A 24,637-nucleotide genomic window follows, 5' to 3' on the forward strand; every position below is an offset into this window, starting at 1 on the left:
TAACTGGGCTGGATGTTAAACAGTGCATCCAAAGCCATAATATTGGATCCCAGAGTGTATGGTGTACCTGTTGATATCACAGTGAATGTGAAATTGCGGTCTGGCAAGTCGGGGAGGTGGTGGCTTAGTGGTATTGTCACTGGACTAGTAACCCAGAGACCCAGGGTATATTGCTCTGGGGACATGGGTTCAAATCCCACCACAGCAGAAGGTGGAATTTGAATTCAATTAATAAATCTGGAATTAAAAAAGCTAGTCTAATGATATTAATAATGATATTGCTTAGCAATAATCTGCTCAGTGATGTTCAGTTTGGGTTCTGCCACTCAGCTCCTGACCTCATTTTAGCCTTGGTTCAAACATGGAAAAAAGAGCTGAACTCAAGAGGTGAGGTTAGAGTGACTGCCCTTGACATCAAGGCAGCATTTGACTGAGTATGGCATCAAGGAGCCCTAGCAAAACTGAAGTCAGTGGGAATCAGGGGGAAAACCCTCTGCTGGCTGGAGTCATACCTAGCGCAAAGGAAGATGGTTGTGGTTGTTGGAGGTCAATCATCTGAGCTCCAGGACACCACTGCAGGAGTTCCTCCGGGCAGTGTCCTCAGCCCAACCATCTTCAGCTGCTTCATCAATGACCTTCCTTCAATCACAAGGTCAAAAGTGGGGATGTTCGCTGATGATTGCACAATGTTCAGCACCATTCATGACTCCTCAGATACTGAAGCAGTCCATGTAGAAATGCAGCAAGACCTGCACAATATCCAAGCTTGGGCTGATAAGTGGCAAGTAACATTTGCGCCACACAAGTGCCAGGCAATGACCATCCCCAACAAGAGAGAATCTAACCATGTCCACATGACATTCAATGGCATTACCATTGCTGAATCCCCCACTATCGAACATCTTAGGGGCTACCATTGACCAGAAGCTGAACTGGAGTAGCCATATAAATACCATGGCTACAAGAGCAGGTCAGAGGCTAGGAATCCTGAGGCGAGTAACTCACCTCCTGACTCCCCAAAGCCTGTCCACCATTTACAAGGCGCAAGTCAGGAGTGTGATGGAATACTCGCCACTTGCCTGGATTAATGCAGCTCCAACAACACTCAAGAAGCCCGACACCATCCAGGACAAAGCAGCCTGCTTGATTGGCACCCCATCTCCAAACATTCACTCCCTCCACCATCGACGCACAGTGGCAGCAGTGTGTACCATCTGCAAGATACACTGCAGCAATGCACCAAGGCTCCTTAGACAGCACCTTCCAAACCCGCGACCTCTACCAACTAGAAGCACAAAGGCAGCAAGTGCATGGGAACACCACCACCTGCAAGTTCCCTTCCAAGTCACACACCATCCTGACTTGGAACTATATCGCTGTTCCTTCACTGTGGCTGGGTCAAAATCCTGGAACTCCCCTTCGAACAGCACTGTGGGTATACCTACCCCAAATGGACTGCAGCGGTTCAAGAAGGCAGCTCACCACCACCTTCTCAAGGGCAATTAGGGATGGGCAATAAATGCTGGCCTGGCCAGTGACGCCCACATCCCATGAATGAATTAAAAAAAAGTCTATTAAATGTTGTAATGGATGAGCTGAGTAAGCATGTTGGGGCATGGGCCCTGATTGGGAATGTCTGACCTGCAGTGTCTGAGGGCATGGCACGGCATAGAGGTAGCAGGGGACAGGGCCTGAGTTTTAAATTGGAAAGGTAGGGAGTGCAATAGAGCTGGACTGTTAAAGTAGTAGCATGAAGTGTTGTTGGTCCCTAAGCTCAAAGCTGAATTATGGATAAGCTTGAGTAGGACGATGGCCAAAGCTTGATGCACAGCTAGATGGTAAGTGTGACGTTTGATTGTATTAGTCTGTCCACTTATCTGTGTTCACTGTGTTTGATTGTTTAAGCCTAGTTGAAACTGAAACTAAAGAGATAGTGACGGTTCTGAAAAGATCTTGAGTGCTGAGATATTTTAAAGTGCTATAAATAAACCAGTTGGTAATTTTAATATAAGTGTGATATCTGCATTGCTCTGAGATAAATATATATATATGTATGACAATGAGGATGATTCAGCAAAATTTAATGTTATTAGCTGCAGAACCATTTCTTTTAATGTTGGGGAATCCTCCCTTGTGTGGGGAGCAATGGATTTTGGGGTTCAAGATTTACTTGTTCGCTATGGGGATGGACAACCCAAATGTAACAGCGAACTGTAAGAAAGCAATACTTGCACATTGTCTTGGAACAGAAGGCCAGCGAATATTCGAGCAGCTCACAGAAGATACGTCTGCGTTTTGATACAGCGGTAAGTGCTCTCAAAAAATACTTCGGACCAACAAAACATCCGATGATAGAGCAATACGCATTCCGTCAGAGATCCCAGGGACATGGTGAGTCCATTAAACAGTACGTGACAGCATTGTAGCATTGACTTCTACATTTAAATTTGGCACACTAACCAACAAACTAATTTGTGACCAAATATTGAAAAGACTTCAATTCCACGAATTGGGCAATGTCTCCTCATGGAGGAGGATGATGTAAGCTTGGAAAAAGCCATAACCTTGGCAGTCCAGATCGAATCTGCCATGTTGGATTCAAAGAGGTTACACACACATGCGCTCTTAGACTTGGGGTTGCAGACACAGTTTGCCCAACCAGCTTCAATGCAAGGGTTAAAGACCAGAAGTCCTCAGCAACCTCATTAAAATGTGCCCCATCACAGTCAGTTACCTTCAAAACTGTGCCCAAATTGTGGAAATGCTCATCGAGTCACAATGCCATGTCCAGCTCGAGGAAAAAAGTGTAATCATTTTGCAGATGTGCAGGTCGTCGAAGAAAAAGACTTCATCGGTTCGACATGTGGGGGAGTCTCTTCCTGAGAGTGAGGTAAATGCATGTTGTACATCACAAAAATTAAAGCACCAGGTCACTTTAAGTAGTGCTCAGTTGAGATCGCAGGCATCTCAGTGTCAATTCTTATCAATGTTGGCGTGAAAGTATCTATTTTGAGTGACAAACTCTACCATCGGTATTTTTCCCAATTCTCTATCACTGCTGCAACAGACACTCTTCAAGCTTATGACGACACTATCATTCCGGTTTTGGGGACGATCAGAGTTCTAATACGCTACAAAAATGTCGCCCGAGACAGGTTCACTTTCTATGTAGCTAAAAGTTGAAGCCTTATGGGGGTAAACCTTTTCGGTAGGCTTGGATTCAAACTTGAAGACCCCACTGGAGCACACATTAATGGGATTGATGATGCAGATTATACACGCCAGTATCCATCCTTGTTTACTGGATTTGGGGAGATCAAGGGGTACTGTCATGCTCCTCGCATTGACACGTCAATTTGGCCAGTTTTACAAAATTTGATACAGTTGCCATTTGCAATCCACGATGAAAAGATGGTGAACTTAGACTATGCATTGACCTAAAGTCAGTCAACAAAGCTATCATACCAGACAAGTATCCACTTCCTACCGCTCAAGAACTGTCAGCATCATTTCATTACTCAAAAGTCTTCACAAAGCTTGATAAGCAATAGAATTAGCTTCAGATACTTCTAGCAGAACACAGCTTTTGTTACTTAAGGTGGGTATAAGTACCGCAGAATGCCCTATGAACTAAGTTCAGCACCTAGTGCATTCCAGAAGATCATCTCTTCCGTCTTGTCGGATGTTGAGGGGACGTTCAACCTACTTGATGCTGTCGTTGTCCACGGAAGGGACAAAGCTGAACATGATCAATGCTCATCAGCAGTGCTCACTCGACTTGCAAAACAAAATTTGACGCTCAACAAGGACAAATACACATTTGCGGACCCGAGATTGACTTTCTAGGTTACAGAGCAACAGCAGCTAGGATAAAACCTACACACTCTTTGGATAGACACCAGCTGAACTTATGATACGTTGTAACTTTCGCATGCCACTGACCGTTCTTAAGCCACCACTACCAGTTAACAAGAATGTCAGAGCAAAAGCAGATGAAATCGTAAAGCAAAAGCATACTTTGACAAACGTACGGGCGCAAGGGAACCACAATTTAAAGTTGGAGATTGGGATCAAATCAAATGGCCAAATCGGGACCGCAAACCTGCGGATACTTTCTGTCCTGCAGAGATCAGGATAAGAAGCTGGAGGACAAGTAGGAAAGAGATGTAACAGCATTTATAAGGTGAAGAAGGAAGCAAGGAATCACAAAGTACTGCAATCAAAGAACAAAAGAGAGAGAAATTCAAAGGACAAAGATGTAATCAAAAGGAACAGTGATATAAAAGTAGAAAACTATTGGTGGAAATACAAAATAATAAAGGAAATACAATAATTTAAGAACTCCTTCTGCATTAAAATATTTTTGCTTGCAAAGAATATTGTTTCACCTTCTAATTCTAAAATACTAATTCAAACCCAAGGCCTGGATGTTGGGTCTTAGTTAATTGGATGTTGAGGAGCAGATCGAAATCAGCAGAAACAGTGAGCCCCTTGCCTAATAGTGGATTGTTGACACAAATGTTCTTGTGATATGTGGCAGCTTTACCATCAGCACTTCTAGCATTAAATTTGATAAATTTGACTTGGTTTTAAAGACTCTTTCTTCTTTCAGTTGCTGAATTGATCACAGCCTGAGGTGGCCATTTTCATTAACTAATGGAATACCCGAATCTCACTTCTGGTTTTTGTCCAAGCAGTAATTGTTTCACACTACAGCCTGCCGGACTGAACATTGAGTTCAATAATTTCAGAGCATGACAGCCCCCCACTTTACTTTCATTTTTAGTCATTTTTAGTTATTTTTTCTTCCTTTTTTTTGCATTCCTTTTTACATTTTTTGCATTTATTTCATTTCATCTTAGTTTGTTCAGTTTGCTTACCCACTGTTTTTTTCAGGTTGTTTTTCTTCAGGTTTGCACTTGCTGATGTTCTATATTCAGTATATTCACACCGAATCTGTACTAATGCTTTGTCTTTCAAAACACCATTAACATATTGTTTGCCTTTGCTCCGTGACCTTTTGGTCAGCTATGTGGCCTGGTCCAATCTGCACCTTCTCCTTTGTTATCTCTTGCCCAACCCCCACCTCACTTGTTTATAATCTGTGACTTTTCTAATATTTGTCAGTTCCGAAGAAGGGTCACTGACCCGAAACGTTAACTCTGCTTCTCTTTCCACAGATGCTGCCAGACCTGCTGAGTGAATCCAGCATTTCTTGTTTTTGTTTCAGTAATTGTTTCATTTGCTGTTAAGTGTAGGTTAGCTGTGCTAGCTTAGCATCTCAAAATAAATTTAAATATGCTTAATATTTTTGAGTCATTACACCAGAATCTAGCACAATTTACCAGACAAGGGTGGGGGAAAGGTTTATAGACAGACACAGTTGGAGTTCAGTGCTGTATAAAACTCCAGGTCATTATCAGGCAGTGGAGTAACTTGGGGAGTAGGCTCACTTAGTGGCAGCTTTTATCTGACCTTTATCTGTGTGACTATTGATATTGCTTCAGAATGGCAGCTTGGGTATTTGGTCAGTCTTGATGCCCATTGACCTCCTCTGTAACCAGTTCAGTTTATACTATCAATAGCACCGAGCGAAAGAAAAACTGGAAATCATGGGATAATTGCAAATGAAAAGTTGTGTTGCTTGCAGTTTCCACTAATGGCAATATTTTAGACTTGGTTTTCCTGAAACTAAGCTGCAGAAAAACTGCCTTATAATGATTGTGTTGATTATGGCCTTTTAATTGTAACAGCTGTTTTAATTTATAGAGTTTAATTTTTGAATTGATGGTTTATCTTTGATAATTTCTTAAAGATGTTCTCCTTTATCTAGACAATGCTGTGTTGGCACAGAATTAGTGGACTGGATGATACAGCAGACACCTTGTGTCCATTCCCGCACACAGGCAGTAGGCATGTGGCAGGTGCTGCTCGAGGAAGGAGTCATGAACCATGGTAACAACATTCTCTGTTTTAATAAATACTGTATCATTAATGAAAAAAAATATATAATTTCAGTTAGAGTCCACTTTCTTATACAATAATATGCTTTTATTAGGAGGTTTAAAATCAAATATACCATAATGTGTAAATAAAATTTGCGCCCCAAAAATAATTCCATTTATTCCATTAATAAACATTTCATAAATATTTACAAAAACTCTAATTGCACCCATTCAAAATGGATTTTGAAGAGGAAAAAATGAAATCCTGGTGCAAAACCTGGAAAATTGTGACAGGTAATCATTTAAATGTTTTTGTTTCATTAATGAGGCTTTGACATGAAATGTGTGCAAGCAGTTTTGCACACAAAGTACAGCCAAACAGAAAATGGTGAACAGAGGGAATTGGGTGCAAAATGGGCCTTAAGAATTGCTCTGTAAAATGTTTAATTCCCTGCATCCATCCTGCACCTGCATAACTGGCACAGATGATCCCAATATCTGCTCCTTCATTTCATTGGAACATGTGAATGTGAAAAGAGGCCAGTATATACAAAGAGGAAATATGAAGGTGGGTAAGGAGTGATTGAAAGAAAGGAAGCTGTGGCTACTAGTTAAAGGAGTCATTTTGACTTGGAAGATAAACGCAGTAAAGCATCAGAAAAATTGATACTGATGCTCCTGTAGTTTCTGATTTACATAAACTACCTTAAGGCATGCAATGTAAATTGAACAAATTGACAGGATGCACCAAAGAAGAGGGCAGTATCACATCACATCCAACATATTACAGAAAGATTTGAGTAATGGGCCTGAATTTCCTCACTGATTTTTTCCAGATTTCTGCTGTGATCTTGCCAGAACAAACAGGAAAATGGCAGGACCCAGTTCTTAGAAAGTTGACCTGGAAATCAGAGTTGTCAAAGGGACAGATCCCCTGTTCTTCTCTTACTGGGTCAGTGACACTTGGGGAGTGGAGCTGAGGGCAGGGCCACCATATGCTGCAAGATCGCAGCTCAATGGGAATCCAGTGTTTACTGAGGGTGACGAGCCAAGTGAGAAAATATTTACCTGCCTTCCATTAAATGGGTCTAACATGGGAGCGCAGGGCCTAGGTGAGGGAGCAGCCTGGAGATGCTCCCATAGTCTCTCAAATGCCTGCTGGTCATGCATAAATTTGGAGCTCTCGCACTTACCCTGCAAACTCTGGTGGAGTCAGTGCTGAGGGCACCAGCGTGTGTGATCCCAATGTAATCACTGGGATCATGCCATGCGGTTTCTTAGGGCCAATGTTTGGAACTGGGCAGAATTATGAAAGATAAAATTTAATGCAAGTAAGTATAAATTCTTACATGTAGAAGAAAAGGTGAGAAAATATTTAATGAACTGTATTGAACTAGGTAGGGAAGAGACTGGGCAGCATGGGGAATGATATCAGGCTCAAGGCTGACCATGTCTGGCCATTGCAGAGCAGCAATCAACAAAGCAGATGGTAAGCTATATTACTCCATCAGTAGAGTACAATTCTGAAGGTGTCATACTGAAGCTGCGTATTTTACTCTGATCGAGCTGCACTTCAATACCACATTCAGTTATTGTCACTGAAGTTCAAAGGAAACGTAGAAACCTGAGAAGCAGTTAGAGAAGGTCAGTGAGACTGATCCCTGTGTCAAAGGGCTGAATTATGCAGAAAGGGTAGAAAACCAGTGAGAAGATATCTAATGGAGGTACATATAATACTAAATGGAATACAATGTATGAATTTAGAGCATTATTTTGTGAAAATAATGGGCTGAAATTTTGTGCAACCAGAAGGAGTGGGAGTGGAGGCGTGGGGGACCAAAGAAATCGGACAGACACACTCGCCCAGAAACCCGATTGTCGTGACGTCAGTTCTGGATTTTGTCAGCGGCGGGAAAGCTGTGGCAGAACTGCCATTTAAATTGCTGAACATCTAGTTATAATACATTTGTATGGAAGTGATCGCGATTTTATGGGGGGTTTTAAATTTTGTCAAGATCAAACGGGGATAATGTATCTTCTGATCCCCAGCTGTTTAAAGGTGGCGGCACTGAGGCAGTCATAGGGTGCAGTGGATAAGACGTGGTTGCGGGGAGCAGAGACCATTATCGGCCTGCTGTGCTAGGCTCTCAGCCTGATCGGGCTACATTTTGGGTGCAAGGGCATAGTATCAGGCTCTCTGCCCGGTTGGGCTATATTTCGGGTGCTGGGCTATCTGCAAGATTGGGCACTGAGGGGCATTGACATAAAATGAAAGCTGCCAAGGCAAGTTCCTTTCTGCAAGGACAGCGCTCTGGAGGGTTACTGATCAACTGGCATGGGCTCATACACCCTGTCTTTCTTGACCTCCATGCTGCTCAACAGTGGCTCTGAGGAAGGGTGGGCCAGGATCACAAAATCACAGAATTATTACAGTACAGAAAGAGGCTATTCAGGCCATCGTGTCTACACCAGCTGTCCACATGAGCAATTCACCTGGTGCCTTCTCTCTGAAACACTGCACATTCTTCCTTTTTAAATGGAAAAGACAAGGCTGAAGCATTTGCATCCATCTTCAGCCAGAAGTGCCGAGTGGATGATCCATCTCTGCCTCCTCATGAGGTCCCCAGCATCAAAGATGCCAGTCTTCAGCCAATCCGATTCACTCCACGTGATATCGGGAAATGGCTGAAGGCACTGGATACTTCAAAGGCTATGGGCCCTAACAACATTCTGGCAATAGTACTGAAGACTTGTGTTCCAGAATTAGCCGCACCCCTAGCCAAGCTGTTCCAATACAGCTACAACACTGACATCTACCTGGCAATGTGGAAAATTACCCAGATATATCCTGTGCACAAAAAGCAGGACAAATCCAACCCAGCCAATTACTGCCCTATCTGTCTACTCTTGATTATCAGGAAAGTGATGGAAGGTATCATCGACAATGCTATCATGCGGCACTTGCTCAGCAATAACCTGCTCAGTGATGCTCAGTTTGGGTTCTGCCAGGGCCACTCAGCTTTTGACCTCATTCCAGCCTTGGTCCAAACACGGACAAAAGAGCTGAACTCCAGGGGTGAGGTGAAAGTGACTGCCCTTGACATTAAGGCAGCATTTGATTGAGTATGGAATCAAGGAGCCCTAGCAAAACCGGAGTCACTGGGAGTCAGGGAAAACTCTCCACTGGTTAGCGTCATACCTAGCACAAAGGAAGATGGTTGTGGTTGTTGGAGGTCAATAGTCTCAGTCCCAGTACATCACTGCAGGAGTTCCTCAGGGTAGTGTTCTGGACCCAACCATCTTCAGCTGCTTCATCAATGAACTTCCCATAAGGTCAGAAGTGGGAATGTTCGCTGACAATTGTTCAATGTTTAGCACCATTTGTGACTCCTCAGATACTGAAGCAGACGTGTCCATATGCATCAAGACCTGGATAACATCCAGGCTTGGGCTGACAAGTGGCAAGTAACATTCGCGCCACACAAGTGGGCGGCACAGTGGTTAGCACCGCAGCCTCACAGCTCCAGCGACCGAGGTTCGGTCCGGTGTTCTGCCTGTGTGGAGTTTGCAATTACTCCCTGTGACCACGTGGGTTTCCGCCGGGTGCTCCGGTTTCCTCCCACAGCCAAAGACTTGCTGGTTGATAGGTAAATTGGCCATTGTAAATTGCCCCTAGTGTAGGTAGGTAGTAGGAGAGTTGAGGGAAGGTGGGATGTGGTAGGAGACATGGGATTAATGTAGGATTAGTATAAATGGGTGGTTGATGTTCGGTACAGACTCAGTGGTCCGAAGGGCCTGTTTCAGTGCTGTATGCCTCTCTGACAATGACAAGATGCATGAGCATCTCAAACAAGAGAGAATCTAACCATATCCCCTTAAAATTCAATGGCATTACCATCGCTGAATCCCCCACTATCAACATCCTGAAGGTTACCATTGACCATAAACTGAATTGGACAAGCCACATAAATGCCTTGAGTATAAGAGCAGGTCAGATGCTGGCAATTCTGCAGCCAGTAACTCACGTCTTGTCTCCCCAATCTACTCCACTATCTACAAGGCACAAGTCAGGAGTGTGATGGAATATTCTCCACTTGCCTGGATGGGTGCAGCTCCAACAACACTCAAGAAGCTCAACACCATCCAGGACAAAGCAGCTCGCTTGATTGGCATGCCATCCACCTTCAACATTCACTCTCTTCACCACCGACGCACAGTGGCAGCAGTGTGTACCATCTACAAGATGCAACAACTCACCAAGGCTCCTTCGACAGCACCTTCCAAACCCAAGACCTCTACCACCTAGAAGGACAAGAGCAGCAGATGCATGGGAATGCCACCACCTGCAAGTTCCCTTCCAAGTCACACACCATCCTGACTTGGAACTATATCGCCATTCCTTCACTGTCACTGGGTCAAAATCCTGGAACTCCCTTCTTAACAGCACTGTGGGTGTGCCTACACCCCAAGGATTGCAGCAGTTCAAGAAGGCAGCTCACCACCATCTTCTCAAGGGCAATTAGGGATGGACAATAAATACTGGCCTAGCCAGCGACGCCCACATCCCACAAATGAAATAAACAGTCCAATTCTCTTTCGAATGCCTCCATTGAACCTGCCTCCATAACACTGTTAGGTAGTGCGTTCCAGATCTTAACCACTTGTTTGTGAAAAAGTTTTACCTCATGTCACTTTTGCCTCTTTTGTCAAATCTTAATCCTTTCACTAATGGGAACAGTTTCTCCCTATCTACTCTGTCCAGACACCTCATTATATTGAATACCTTTATCAAATCTCCTCTCAGCCTTCTATTCTCCAGGGAAAACTGTCCCAGCTTCTCCAATCTATCTTCATAACTCATCCCTGAAAGCATTCTCTCCAATGCCTTCACATCCTTCCTAAAGTGCAGCACACAGAACTGGATGCAATGCTCCAGCTGAGGCCAAACTAGTGTCTGATACACTCTTGTACTCTATTCCCCTATTAATAAAGCCCAGGATACTGTATGTTTTATTAACTGCTCTCTCAACCTATCCTGCCACCTTCAATGGCTTATGCACATACACACCCAGGTCCCTCTGCTCCTGCACCCACTTTAGAATTGTACCCTTTATTTTATATTGTGTCTCCATGTTCTTCCTAACAAAATGAATCACTTCACATTTCTCCACATTAAACTTCATCTGCCATTTGTCCGCCCATTCCAACAACTTGTCTGTCTTTTTGAAGTTCTACACTATCCTTCTCACAGTTCACAATGCTTCCAAGTTTCGCATCATCCACAAATCTTGAAATTGTGCCCTGTACACCAAGATCTGGGTTATTAATATATGGCAGGAAGAGCAAGGGTCCCAACACTGACCCTGGGGAACTCCACTACAAACCTTCCTCCAGCCTGAAAAACATTCATTCATCACGACTCTGTTTTCTGTCACTCAGCCAATTTCCTATCCAGGTTGCTACCATCCTTTTTATTCCATGAGCTATAACTTTGCTCACAAGTCTGTTGTGTAGCACTGTATCAAAGGCATTTTGGACGTCCATGTACACCAACAGCATTGCCCTCATCAACCCTCTAGGTCATCCCTTCAAAATAACTCCAGCAAGTTAATTAAACATGATTTTTCCTTGACAAATCCATGCTGGCTTTCCTTAATTAACCCGTATTTGTTCATGTGCCTATTAATATTGTCCAGAATTATTGTTTCTAGATGTTTCCTCACCACCAACTGGCCTTTAGTTGCTGGACTTTTCTTTACACCTTTTTTTTGAACAAGGGTGCAACATTTGCAATTCTCCTCTGGCATGATCCCTGAGTCTAAGGAAGACTGGAAAATTTATGGCCAGTGGTTCTGCAATTTCCACTCTCACCTCCCTCGGTATCCTTGGATGCATCTCATCTGGGCCTGGTGTTTTATCAATTCTAAGTATAGACGGCCTATCTAATACCTCCTAATTAATTTTAAATCCTCCTAGTGTCTGAACTACCTCTTCTTTCACTCTGGTCTGGATAACATCATCTTCCTTAGCAAATACAGATCGAAAATATTCATCAGCTATTCAACTGCCTCCATGTGTAAATCCCCTTTTTGGTATCTAATCGGCCCTACTCCTCCTTTTACCATTTTTTTTTACTATTTATATGCCTATAGAAGACTTTGGGATTCCTTTTTATGTTAGCTGCCAGTCTCTCTTCATACCCCCTTCGTTGCTTCTCTTATTTGCTTCCCCTCTGAACCTTCTATATTCAGTCTGGTTCTCCATTCTGTTATCCACCTGACATCTGTTGTAAGCACACATTTTCTTCTACATCTTAATCTCTATCTCTTTTGTCATCCAGGGAGCTCTGGATTTGTTTGCCCTACCTTTCCCCTTCGAGGGAATCTACCTTGACTGTGCCCGAACTATCGCCTCTTTAACAGGAGCCCATTGTTCAGCTATCATTTTTCCTGCCAACCTTTGGTTCAAATTTATTCGGCCCAGATACGTTCTTACCCCATTGAAGTTGGCTTTCTCGCAGTTAATTATTCTTACTTTAGATTGTTCTTTGTCCTTTTCCATAGCCAACCTAAACCTTATGATACAATGATCACTGTCCCCTAAATGTTCTCCTACTGATATTTGATCCACCTCATTCCCAAGAACCGGGACCAGCAGTGCCTCCCCTCTCGTTGGATTGGAATCATACTGCTTTATAAAATTTTCCTGAACACACTTTAGGAACTCTTGCTCCTCTCTGCCCTTTACACTACTACTATCCCAGTCTATGTTTGGATAACTAAAGTCCCCCATTATAACTACACCAAGCGATGTAACTGCACTTTTTTGTTCCTCAGCTCTAGCTAAATAGATTCTGTCCTTGACCCCTGTGGGATATCCTATCTCTCCAGCACTGTAATGCTCTCCTTAATCAATACTGCCACTCCTCCCCCTTTTCTTCCTTTCATATCTTTCCTGAACACCTTGTATCCAGGAATATTTAACAACCAGTCCCTCCCTTCTTGAGCCAGGTCTCTGTTTTATCCACAATATCATATTTCCACATGTCAATCTATGTCTGTAATTCACCAATCTTGTTAACCACACTCCATGCATTCACATACATACACATTAACCCTGATTTAGACTTCATTACTTTCGCCCTTACTCTGACCCTACCTAATAACTTATTCCTTACTCTAGTGCTATCTATCTCTCCCAGTATTCTGTGCACCTTGGTATTCCTCTCTGATATTTCCTCCTGGTTCCCACACCCCTGCCAAGTTAGTTTATACTCTCCCCAATAGCAGTAGCAAATTGCCCTGCAAGGAACTCATTCCTGGCTCTATTTATGTGCGACCCATCCGGTCTGCACAAGCCCCATCTCCCCCAGAGCCTGACCCAAGAATCCAAAGCCCTCCCTGCTGCACCATCTTTCCAGCCACACATTCATCTGCTTTTTCCTCCTATTTTTATACTCTGCGTGTGGTTCTGCAAGTAATTCGGAGATTACCACTTTTGAGATCCTGCTTGCTAATTTCCTACCTAGCTCCCTAAATTCTGACAACAGGGCCACATCCCTCTTTCTGCCTATGTCGTTGGTAACACGACTGCTTGCTGTTCACCCTTCCCCTCAAGGTGCTCTGCAGCCATTCAGTGACATCCTTGATGCTGGCACCAGAGAAGCAATACACCATTCTGGATTAATGTCTGCGGCCATAGAAACGCCTGTCTATTTCCCTAACTATCAAATCACCTATCACTATTGCTCTTCCAGTCTTATGCCTTCCCCCAGCCCCCCAGTATAGCTGAGCCACTTGTGGTGCCATGGCCTTGGTTCTGGCTGCACTCCCCAAATGAACCATCACTGTCATTGGTATTCAGATCACTTGGGGGTCTGCTGCACTGCCTGCCTGTTTCTTTTTGACTGTCTGGCAGTCACCCACTCCTTCTCTGCCTGCATACTGTTAAGCTGCGGAGTGACCACATCTATAAATGTGCTATCCACGAAGCTCTCAGCCTCTTAGATGCGCTGCAGTGATGCCAACTGCTGCTCAAGCTCCAAAACTGGGATCTCGAGACACTTCTTGTGTCCTGGAGTTCCCACAGGATGTCCACTTCAGTGGTTGGAACAGCGCTGCCATTATAAACCTTAGTACGACTAATAAATCCTGCTGCTACTAATAAACCCCGCTACTATAGAACCATAGAAAAATTACAGCACAGAAGGAGGCCATTCAGCCCATCGTGTCTGTGCCAGCCTAATGAATACCTGAGTTTTGAGGGGGGGAACAAAAGTTTTTTTTTAAAAAAAGGTAAAAAGAAAAAACACCAGCCAATCACTTAACTGCTTCCCACTGACATCACGCTTGATTTTCGTTAGAATTTTGTCGGTCAGCTCTGAACCCACAGACTAGCCGCTTCCTCACAGGCTCGCCACTTTTAACTCCCTTGGGGATTAAACTGGCTAGGCCCACCCTTGAAGCTCCAAGAGGAGAGCGGCAGCAGCCAGCCACGCCAAGAAGGTCCTACCCGCACCAGAGAGTGTACTGGACTCTCTCCAGCTTCCTCCAAATGTCTGAGTGGCAGTGACAGCGCAGACTACAGCTCACTAGGGAGACTGTCACTGACTTTTGTGCCATGCAGCAGGGTGAGCTGTGACCCATGGGCTTAGGTGGACACCCAATGCCCTTGGCCCTGAAGATCATCATGGCACTCAACATTTACACCTCTGGCTCTTTCCAAGGATCCATCAGGGACATGTGTGGGGTCTCCCAGGCAGCAGCCCACCTCTGCATCAAGGACATGACCAATGTCCTGTTCAAAACGGCCAGTGACTGTGTGCACTACCGGTCTCACCATGACAATCAGGCGAAGTGAGCCTTTGGGTTTGGGACCATTGCTGGATTTCCCAGGTGCAAGGTGTGACAGATTGCACACGTGTGGCCATCAAGGCTGTGACAGAAAAACCCGCCAAATTCATCAACAGGAAGGGCTTCCATTAAATCAACATTCAACTGGTCTGCAACCACCAAAAGCTTTTCCTGCAGGTGTGTACCCGCTTCCCGAGAAGTAATCGTGACATCTATATACTTCGACAGTCCAGGTGCCACAGCTTTTCCGGCCCCCCACTCACCTTCAATGATGGATTCTTGGGGACAAGGGCTACCCATTGAAGACATGGTCCTTGCATCAGTAGCCGTTGCATTGCAGCAGAGCAGAAGTACAACACCTCGGGCCCACCCGAGTGGCCATTGAGCAGGCCATTGGGCTGCTGAAGATGAGATTCTGGTGCCTCAGTCAATCCAGTGAAGCCCTGCACTATGCCCCAGCGAGGGTCTCGCGTATCGTGGTGGTCTGCCGTGCTCTGCACAATCTAGCACTAAAGAGTGGAAGGCCTTACGTGCAGAGAACGTGATTAATCGCCAGCCCTCATCCAATGAGGAGTATGTGGAGGAGGCTTCTAAGAAGGCGGCACTGGATAATGATTCCCTTGCAACAGAGGCCAGGGCCATTGAGAGACGTGCAATGAAGGCAGGGGACAATCTTATACGTACCCGGTTGCTGCCGTCAAAGTGAACCCAATAAAAACTCACCTCACTATATTCCGCCTGTCACCTCCTCTCTATCTTGATTCTGTGCCTGGCGCCCAGCTTCACCTTGTGCTCTGGCATATCTGAGGCACTTATCAAAAGCGGCCTATGCCTACACTGGCAGTTCATTGAGGGAGCAAGATTGATGGCAGTATCTCCCAATTCAGGCATGAAAGAATGAGCATTTCACAACAATGAATGTGAACTCCATTTATGACAGAAGTGCAGAGAACAATATAAAGGGCAAAGACACCCATGAATCCCCAAGTGGGTCTAGGTGCTCTTCATTATTCGTTTGAGTCCTTCTATGCGGTGTGACCCCTGTGCCAACAGCTGGGTTGGAGGCAGGCTGCTGATCAGGCTGCCCCTTGGCCTGAGATGACTTCGGCAGCTGACCTCTGGGTGCCTGAGGCCTGGAAGGCCCCGGCTGGCTGAGGGGTTGCTGCACAGATGCAGGACCTTGCTCAGTTGTCATGGCTACTGGAGCTGAGCTCACTGGCAGAGGGGCTGAGGAGCTGCTGTTCACACTCAGAGCACCCTGAGGGGAGCCCCCACTTGTGGAGGGCAGCCTCTCCTCCTCCCTTTCAATGTTCACTTGAACCTCCCTGTTAACCAGAGAAGAACAAGGACCTGGAGAAGACTCCAGGTGCCTTGTCCTTCTCTCACCTTGCCACTGCTGCGTCGAGCTCATGGCCAAGGCAATGTTGTGCAGGTCTGTGCCAAACTGTGGGATATGCTCTCCATGAGGGTCAGCAACCTCTCAATGGAGGAAGCCATGCACTCACACACCTGAGACATGGCAGCACTCATGGCATGGATGGACTCCTCCATCGTCCACGCATGGCTATGCATTGCCTTTGGCAGTTCCGCCAGATGTTGCCTTACCCCTCCCTGCAACTGCAAGTTTCCCTGTCCTGTAGACGCCCAAGGCGCGTCATCAGCCTGGGGCTCAGCTTGAGCCTGGCCACCCACTGACCTCCGACTGATAGTGGCCTGAGCTATCACTGCCTCAGACAGCTGCTCGGGCGCATGTGTGATGCTCTCAGCAGCTTGTGATCTGAATCTAAGCCTGAAGTGAAAGTATCTGTGCTTGTGGAAAGTGCAGGGGAATGATGTGACTGTGCATCATCTGACAGCTGCTGCTGCTCCTCAGTGGTCGACGGCAGGCCCCCTGTCGCAGCATCACTCCAAGCCTTTGCGTTCGATGACCTGCACAAGAGAACACAAACGTGTGGGTTAGGTTGTGGAGATCTCCTCATGCCAATCATGTGTGATGTGGATCTCCAGAAGTGTGGTGGAGGACACGTGCACACAATCCTCATTCTCTTGTGCAAAGATTCCTGTCTCACCATCCACTATTGAACAGCCGTTGAATAGATCTCGGCACCAGGCTTTCGGTTTCCCTCGTGTTTTGGACCCATTTGTCCTGCAAGTAGAAAGAGGGACATAGTAAGACTTTGCAAGAAGAGCAACAGAACACTGATGCTAGTGGCAGTCCCTCACCCACTGATGCAGTCTCCTAAATTGCTCCTCCCTACGTCAGCTCTTGGGCCAGAATGGAGCTGAGCTGTGAAAGCAGGCAGCCTGTCGCCGAAAAGCAGCCATGCATCTGCCAGGATGTGGTGATGCCCACCTGCCTTGCCAGGGCCTTTGTGGTCACTTCCTCCCCATATCACGCTCCCTCCTGCATGGCCACATGCAAGCCCCAAAAAGGAGAGGGGTATGGAGGGCTCACCTTGGCAGAGCGAAGGAGGTCATTGACTCTCTTTTGATATTCGACCCAGTTCCGTTGGGTGACACTACGGCTGCTGACCTCCTCTGTGATCTCCGTCCAGGCTTGCTTGTTCAGGCGGGAGGACCTCTTCTTGCCATCTCCTGGAAAGAGGACCTCCTTCTGCCTTTCCCTTATAGCCTGGAGGAGAATCTCCATGGAGGCATCACTAAACCATGGGGCCACCCAGTATCTTGCCTTTGACATGGTGCCAGGTAACTCCCGCTCCATCCCAATGATTGTTAGTCCTCGTGCAGGGGTGGGGTCCAGGTGTTGCAACAGCACTTCAGCCTGGTCCAGCAGCACTTAGCTTTACTGCCTCACTGAAAGGCAGCAATACAAGCAGGGCTGGCAGTGCTTTAAGTAATGTGCCAGCACCTGCACTGGAGTCATCCGATGCTGCAATCACTGCCTCCGTGTAATTGGATGGGCCCCGCGCCTCCATTATGGTAAGTGGCCATGTGAATGCAGTCGACCAGCCACACATGTGACATGTGGCGATGGCACCCGCTTCTGGGGCCACCGCTGGGACCCACGACAGGGTTACAGAATTCAGCCTAATGATTAAACTATGACTGTAGAGCAAGGGGCATGGGTACAAACTGGTAACTGGCATGTTCAAGACTGATATGGAACACTTTACGTGAAGAGCAATATTAAATATTTTCATGGTAGATCAGTGGAGGCAAAATAGTCCTTCAAGAGAACATTAGTTACTGTGATGAGTTTGTCATTTTCTGTTGAAGGATGAACTAAATGGGCTGAATGATGCTGCTTATCTATCTGTATTTATGTTAGTGATCTTTATGATGATACTTCTAGTACCAAAATTTAGATTGTTTAAACAAATAGTTCTTTTTTTACTCAGTGAAGATGTTCATTTTTAAAAACACAGATAACTGACTAGAAGTCAGATTTAAATTCTAACTTTTTAAATCATTGCTATCCTAGTGGACCAAGAGCACAATTTCCAGGACAAATATCTGTTTTATCGTTTCCTGGATGATGAGCAGGACGATGTCCTTGCACCCACAGATGAGGAGAAAAAAGAGTACGAGGAGGAGCTACAGGAAACCATGCTTATGCTTTCTCAGATTGGGCCAGATGCCCATATGAGAATGGTTTTACGAAAACAGTGAGTAAAATAAAATAACTTATGCCAACTCTTAATAAGTAGGTTAGAATTTAAAGCAAAAAGCTACTGTTTAATATCTTCACTGTGTTTGAATGTTTGACTGTAATGCAAGTGTTATTTCATTTTATAGATGATAAATCAATCCCACAAGGCTGTAACGATCAGCTCATTTCCTATTTCAGTTTCTGTGTTTAGCTATTTATCTCAATCAGAAAAATCTTGCATTTGTCATAAGTGCTCAACAGTTAAGTGCAGATCAAATGTATTTACTTTGGAAGCTTTGCAGGCACCACTTTTTACAGCATTATCCATGTTAGATCCCCATAGATGGAGGGACAAAGCTTCTAATTTTACCACGTTCACAGCCGGTTACATCCATATCGCCTTTTCAGTTTTCCATCCTTAATGCCTTGACTTTTCAATCTAGCTTTGCAGTTACATAAATTCACAGTGTCTTCATAATTTGGAAAGCACGGTATGTTCAGAATATGTATTGTAAGTGCTACTAAATAACATAGTGAAATACATATTGATCTGCATTTGTTTTATTTAAGTAACATGCATGTTACAAGTTCAATGAAATTAAGCTTTGAGATTATGGCATAAAAAAGTCACTTCATGCTTCAAATGGCTTTTTAATTTGCTTCCGAGGTGAGAACAGGAGGAAAGTGTTTCCATTATCATGTCTCTACGAATGGTATTAAACAATGTGTTTTTGAATAAATTTAGGCTTTTACTTGTATTCTTTTTGTTTAATTCACAGGCCAGGCCAAAGGACAGTTGATGATTTAGAAATCATATATGAAGAGTTGTTACATATTAATGCCTTGTCTGAGCTTTCTACCACAGTAAGCCACTTCCGTATGATTCCATATTGTACTTTGTAATAAATCAAATAAAAACAGATGAATGCATGGCTGGAAAAATGGTGCAGGAGTGAGGGCTTTAAATTCTTAGGATTTGGGACTGGCTCTGAGGGAGATGGGACCTGTACAGGCTGGACCAGTTGTACCTAAAAAGAGCCTGGACTGAGTTCCTTGCAGGGGGATATGCTAGTGCTATTAGGGAGGGTTTAAACTAACTTGGCAGGTGTGTGGGAACCAGGAGAAAATTCAGAGAGGAATACCAAGGTGCACATAATATTGAGAGAGATAGTTTGCATTAGAGTAGGGAATCGTACGTTATTAGGTAGGGTCAGAGTAAGGGAAAAAGTAATAAAGTCTAAATCAGGGTTAATGTGCATTTATGGGAATGCACAGAGTGTGGCTCATAAGATTGGCGAGTTACAGGTGCAGATTGACATGTGGACACATGATGTGACTAACAGAGAACTGGCTCAAAGGAGGGCAGGACTGGGTGTTAAATATTCCTGGATATAAGGTGTTCGGGAAAGATAGGAAAGAAAGAAAAGGTGGAGGAGTGGCAGCATTGATTTAAGGACAGTGTTGCAGTGCTGGAGAGAGAAGATATTCCAGAGGGGTCAAGGACAGAATCTATTTGGCTAGAGCTAAGGAACAGAAAAACTGCAATTACATTGCTCAGTGTAGTCTATAGACCACCAACTAGTGGAAAGGATGTAGAGGAACAAATTTGCAAGGAAATTACAGAGAGGTGCAAGAATTATGGTGTAGTTATAATGGAGGACTTTAATTATCAGAATATAGACTGGGATAGTAGTAGTGTAAAGGGCAGAGAGGGGCAAGAGTTCCTAAAGTGTGTTCAGGAAAACTTTATACAGCAGTATGTTTCCAGTCCAACGAGGAGGGAGGTACTGCTGGACCTGATTCTTGGGAATGAGGTGTGTCACGTGGATCAAATATCAGTAGGAGAACATTTAGGGGATAGTGATCATCGTATCATAAGGTTTAGGTTGGCTATGGAAAAGGACAAAGAACAATCTAGAGTAAGAATGATTAACAGCAGGAAAGCCAACTTCAATGGGATAAGAAATGAGCTGGGCTGAATAAATTGGTATCAAAGGTTGACAGGAAAAATGGTAGCTCAACAATGGGCTACCTTCAAAGAAGAGATAGTTTGGGCACAGTCAAGGTAGATTCCCTCAAAGAGGAAAGGTAGGACAAACAAATCCAGAGCTCCCTGGATGACAAAAGAGATAGAAATTAAGATGAAGAAGAAAAAGTGTGCTTATGACAGATGTCAGGTGGATTATACAATGGAGAACCAGGCTGAATATAGAAGGTTCAGAAGGGAAGTGAAGAAGCAAATATGAGAAGCAAAGAGGGAGTATGAAAAGACAGCTAACGTAAAATGGAATCAAAAAGTATTCTATAGGCATATAAAAAGGTGGTAAAAGGAGGACTAGGGCCAATTAGGGACCAAAAAGGGGATTTACACATGGAGGCAGGGGGGATAACTGAGGTGCTAATGAATACTTTGGATCTGTATTTACTAAGAAAGAAGATGCTACCCAGACCACGGTGAAAGAGGAGGTAATTAATTCACTAGAAGAACTTAAAATTGATAAGTAGGAGGTATTAGATAGGCTGTCTATACTTAGAATTGATAAAGCACCAGGCCCGGATTAGATGCATCCAAGGATACCAAGGGAGGAGAGAGTGGAAATTACAGAAGACATTTTCCAGTCTTCCTTAACCTCAGGGGTGGTGCCAGAGGACTGGAGAATTGCAAATGTTACACCCTTGTTCAAAAAAGGGTGTAAAGATAAGCCCAGAAACTACAGGCCAGTCAGTTTAACTTGGGTGGTGGGAAAACTTCTAGCAACAATAATTGGGGACAAACGTAATAGGCACATGGACAAATGTGAGTGACTTAAGGAAAACCAGCACGGATTTGTCAAGACAAAATCATGTTTAACTAATTTGCTGGAGTTTTTTGAGGAGGTAACAGAGAGGGTTGATGAGGATAATGCAGTTGATGTGGTGTACATTGACTTCTAGAAGGCATTTGATACAGTGCCACACAACAGACCTATGAGCAATGTTATAGCTCATGCAGTTAAAGGGACAATAGCAACATGGATAGGAAATTGGCTGAGTGACAGGAAACAGAGTAATGATTAGTGGATGCTTTTCGGGCTGGAGGAAGGTTTGTAGTGGAGCTCCCCAGAGTCAGTGTTGGGACCTTTCTCTTCCTGATATATATTAATGACATAGATCTTGGTGTACAGGGTACAATTTTAAAATTTGCGGATGATATGGAACTTGGCAGCATTGTGAACTGCGAAGAGCGTAGTGTAATACTTGAAAAGGACATAGACAATTTGGTGAAATGGGCGGATAAATGGCAAATGAAGTTCAATGCGGAGAAATGTGCACTAATTATTTTGGTAGAAAGAATATGGAGAGACAACATAAGATAAAGGGTACAATTCTAAAGGAGGTGCAGGAGCAGAGGGATCAGGGTGTACAGGTGCATAAATCATTGAAGGTGGCAAGACAGGTTGAGAGAGCGGTTAATAAAGCATTCAGTATCCTGAGCTTTATTAATAGGGGAATAGAGTACAAGAGCAAGGAGGTTATGTTGAACTGGTATAAGACACTATTTAGCCTCAGCTGAAACATTATGCCCAGTTCTGGGTGCCCCTCTTTAGGGAGGATGTGAAGGCATTGGAGAGGGTGCAGCAAATATTCAGAAGAATGGTTCCAGGGATGAGGAACTTCAGTTATGAAGATAGATTGGAGTAGTTGGGACTGTTTTCCTTAGAGAAGAGAAGGCTGAGAGGTGACTTTGATAGAGGTATTCAAAATCATGAGGGGGCTGGACAGAGTAGATGGGGAGAAACTTCCTACTCTTGAAAAGATCGAAAATGAGAGGGCACAAATTTAAAGTAATTGGCAAGAAATGCAAAAGTGACATGAGGAAAAACATTTTCACACAGCAAGTGGTTAAGGTCTAGAATGCACTGCCAGAGAGTGTGGTGCAGGCAGGTTCAATCGTGGCTTCCAAAAACTAATCAGACTGCTATCTGAAAAGAAGAATATGCAGGGTTACAGGGAGAAGGCAAGGGAATGGCATTAGGTGAATTGTTCATTTGGAGAGCCAGTGCAGGCACGAAGGGCCGAAGGCCTCCGTCTGTGCTGTAATAATTCTGTGATTCTGTGAAGTAATGAGTTTAAATGTAAAACTTGGATGGCTTTGTAACTGATACTTAATTGAACTGTGTTACAACTTGCAAATAGCTATTTTACTTGGTCAGAGGGTCAGTCAGAGACATAATTAAATACCATCTGCAACTCCCAACCATGTGCGTGCATGCATGAGTGATGAGTCCAAAATCTACTCCCACCTCAAAATTAGTACCCTACCACATCTAGCTCCACATCTGTTTTGCACTTTGAGACATTGTGGTGATGCTGTGTCTTTTCTGTATGAATGTGTGTGTGTATCTGCCTTTCTTTCTGTTTTGTCCTTACATTTCTCTCATTGCTCTGTCTTTCCAACCTAATTTTTCCTCATTCTTGCTTTCTCTTTCTTTCTCGCTGTTAATTCTATATTAATTGTGCTTAATTGTATGCCGATGTTGGGCATTAACTGGTGATTCACTTGAGCCCCTATAAATAGACACAGATTGAAACTATGGCTGTGGGTTAGGAGGTGTATGCTTATAATGTGTAACCCTGTAAATATAGAAGTGTGTAAAGATTGGCTCTGGATTAGAACATGGTAGCAAAGAATGGTTGCCTAAAAATGAAGGTTGAATACTTTAGTAAAATGTCAGACAGAAAACTACAAACCGAGGAGATATTGTGGAAAATGACAGAAGGCAAGTGTAAATTGTTGGGATATGATTACCCTCCGATGTTCTTGGAGTCTGAACCATATGGAACCAGTGGAAGAATGAAGTTGATATGTGGGCACAGGTTATGTCCCTACCAAAAAGGAAACGAGGTATGGCCTTGGTGTTGTCACTTCCTACTAGATGTAAAATTAGAAGTAAAGTATTTTGTGAGCTGGATGACCATCAGTTGTGTAGTACTGAAGATTTGGACTTTCTATTAGAGTTCTTGGATGACCTTTACAAGAAAAATGATTTGTTAAATGCCTATGTGATAGATTTCAGAAGATAGATTTTGGAAAACAGATGGCTATTCCAAGGAAGAATATATCATGGACTTTAACAGATTACATAAAAGATTGATGGAATTAAATCTGGTAATCCCTGGATCAGTAGTAGCTTTTAACTACTGGATAATGCTAAGGTGTCTCATATGGACAGGCTCCGTTTTTTAACTGGTGTTCTGTTCTTGGAGAGGGAGACTCTGTTGGATCAGATGTCTGTTGCCTTGAAAAAAGATTCCTGAGGAAACAGTCATTTCCTTCAAACTGTGTGGAACAAATGGGACATTCCATATTGACACAAAGAATAGTGGACTCAATAATTGCCAGATTTTGAAATGATCCAGATACTGGAAGCAGGTGTCAATGTAACGGAAGGATTAAAGACAGGCAGAATGAGGATGAACGAAGCTTTAGAAGATCTGGCTATTATGGAAGAAGACAGAATTGGAACAGAAATAATGGGTGAATGAATCTCAGGAACAGTCCGTAGGTGCTTCAGGTGTGACTCAAAGTATCATTATGTAGTGAAATGACTAAAGCAGAGAGGTAGGGTCCTTGAAATGACACATGACGAAGAGGTTTAAAATAATGATGAATCCAAACAAATAATACTGGTCACAAGGCATTTTAGTCCTATGATGAATGTGTTATTCACACTTCTTTAACTGTGCAGTGCTTGATTGTGTTTGCACTTCAACTGGAAGCAGAAAAGATCAGTTAAAATGTTATCTTGATTTACTAAGTAGTGAGGATCGATACAAGGTTAAGGAAAATAGAAGTACTACTTGCATTAGGTTTGGTGATGACAACACTTAGAATTACAACTCTCTTTAATGATTTCAATGTACAATAGCTGGAGTAAGCCATATTATAAGTACTGATTGTCTCCAGTGAGATGCCTATGCTGTTGAGTAAACCGTGTATTAGAAAGGTACAAATGAAATTTGACATGGAGCATGATCAGGCAATTATTTTTGGAAAATCCGAGTTTACCCAGTTAGGACATTATTGTGTCTCCTTAACAAAACCTGACATTTCTCATCAGAGTCTTGGCATTAAGTGTTGAGAATCAGAGAGAAAAAGAAACAAATTACTTTAAAGTTACATAAACAGTTTGCTCACCCTACTTGTCAAAGGTTTAAAATCCTGCTAAAAGGTGCAGCTGTGATTGATG

General features: G+C 43.8%; 1 protein-coding gene across 4 annotated transcripts in view; it reads left to right on the top strand.

Annotated features, from left to right (window-relative positions):
• Positions 1–24,637, top strand: part of rapgef4a (Rap guanine nucleotide exchange factor 4a) — a 420,421-nt gene that overhangs the window by 292,185 nt on the left and 103,599 nt on the right. For all 4 annotated transcript variants that reach the window (XM_068035423.1, XM_068035424.1, XM_068035427.1 and 1 more), the window contains 3 exons: positions 5,834–5,955; positions 18,240–18,423; positions 19,187–19,271. In XM_068035423.1, the coding sequence (XP_067891524.1) occupies positions 5,834–5,955; positions 18,240–18,423; positions 19,187–19,271 (391 nt within the window). The remainder of the gene's footprint in view (positions 1–5,833; positions 5,956–18,239; positions 18,424–19,186; positions 19,272–24,637) is intronic.

This window comes from Heterodontus francisci, chromosome 7 (assembly GCF_036365525.1).
Source record: "Heterodontus francisci isolate sHetFra1 chromosome 7, sHetFra1.hap1, whole genome shotgun sequence".
Classification (NCBI taxonomy): domain Eukaryota; kingdom Metazoa; phylum Chordata; class Chondrichthyes; order Heterodontiformes; family Heterodontidae; genus Heterodontus; species Heterodontus francisci.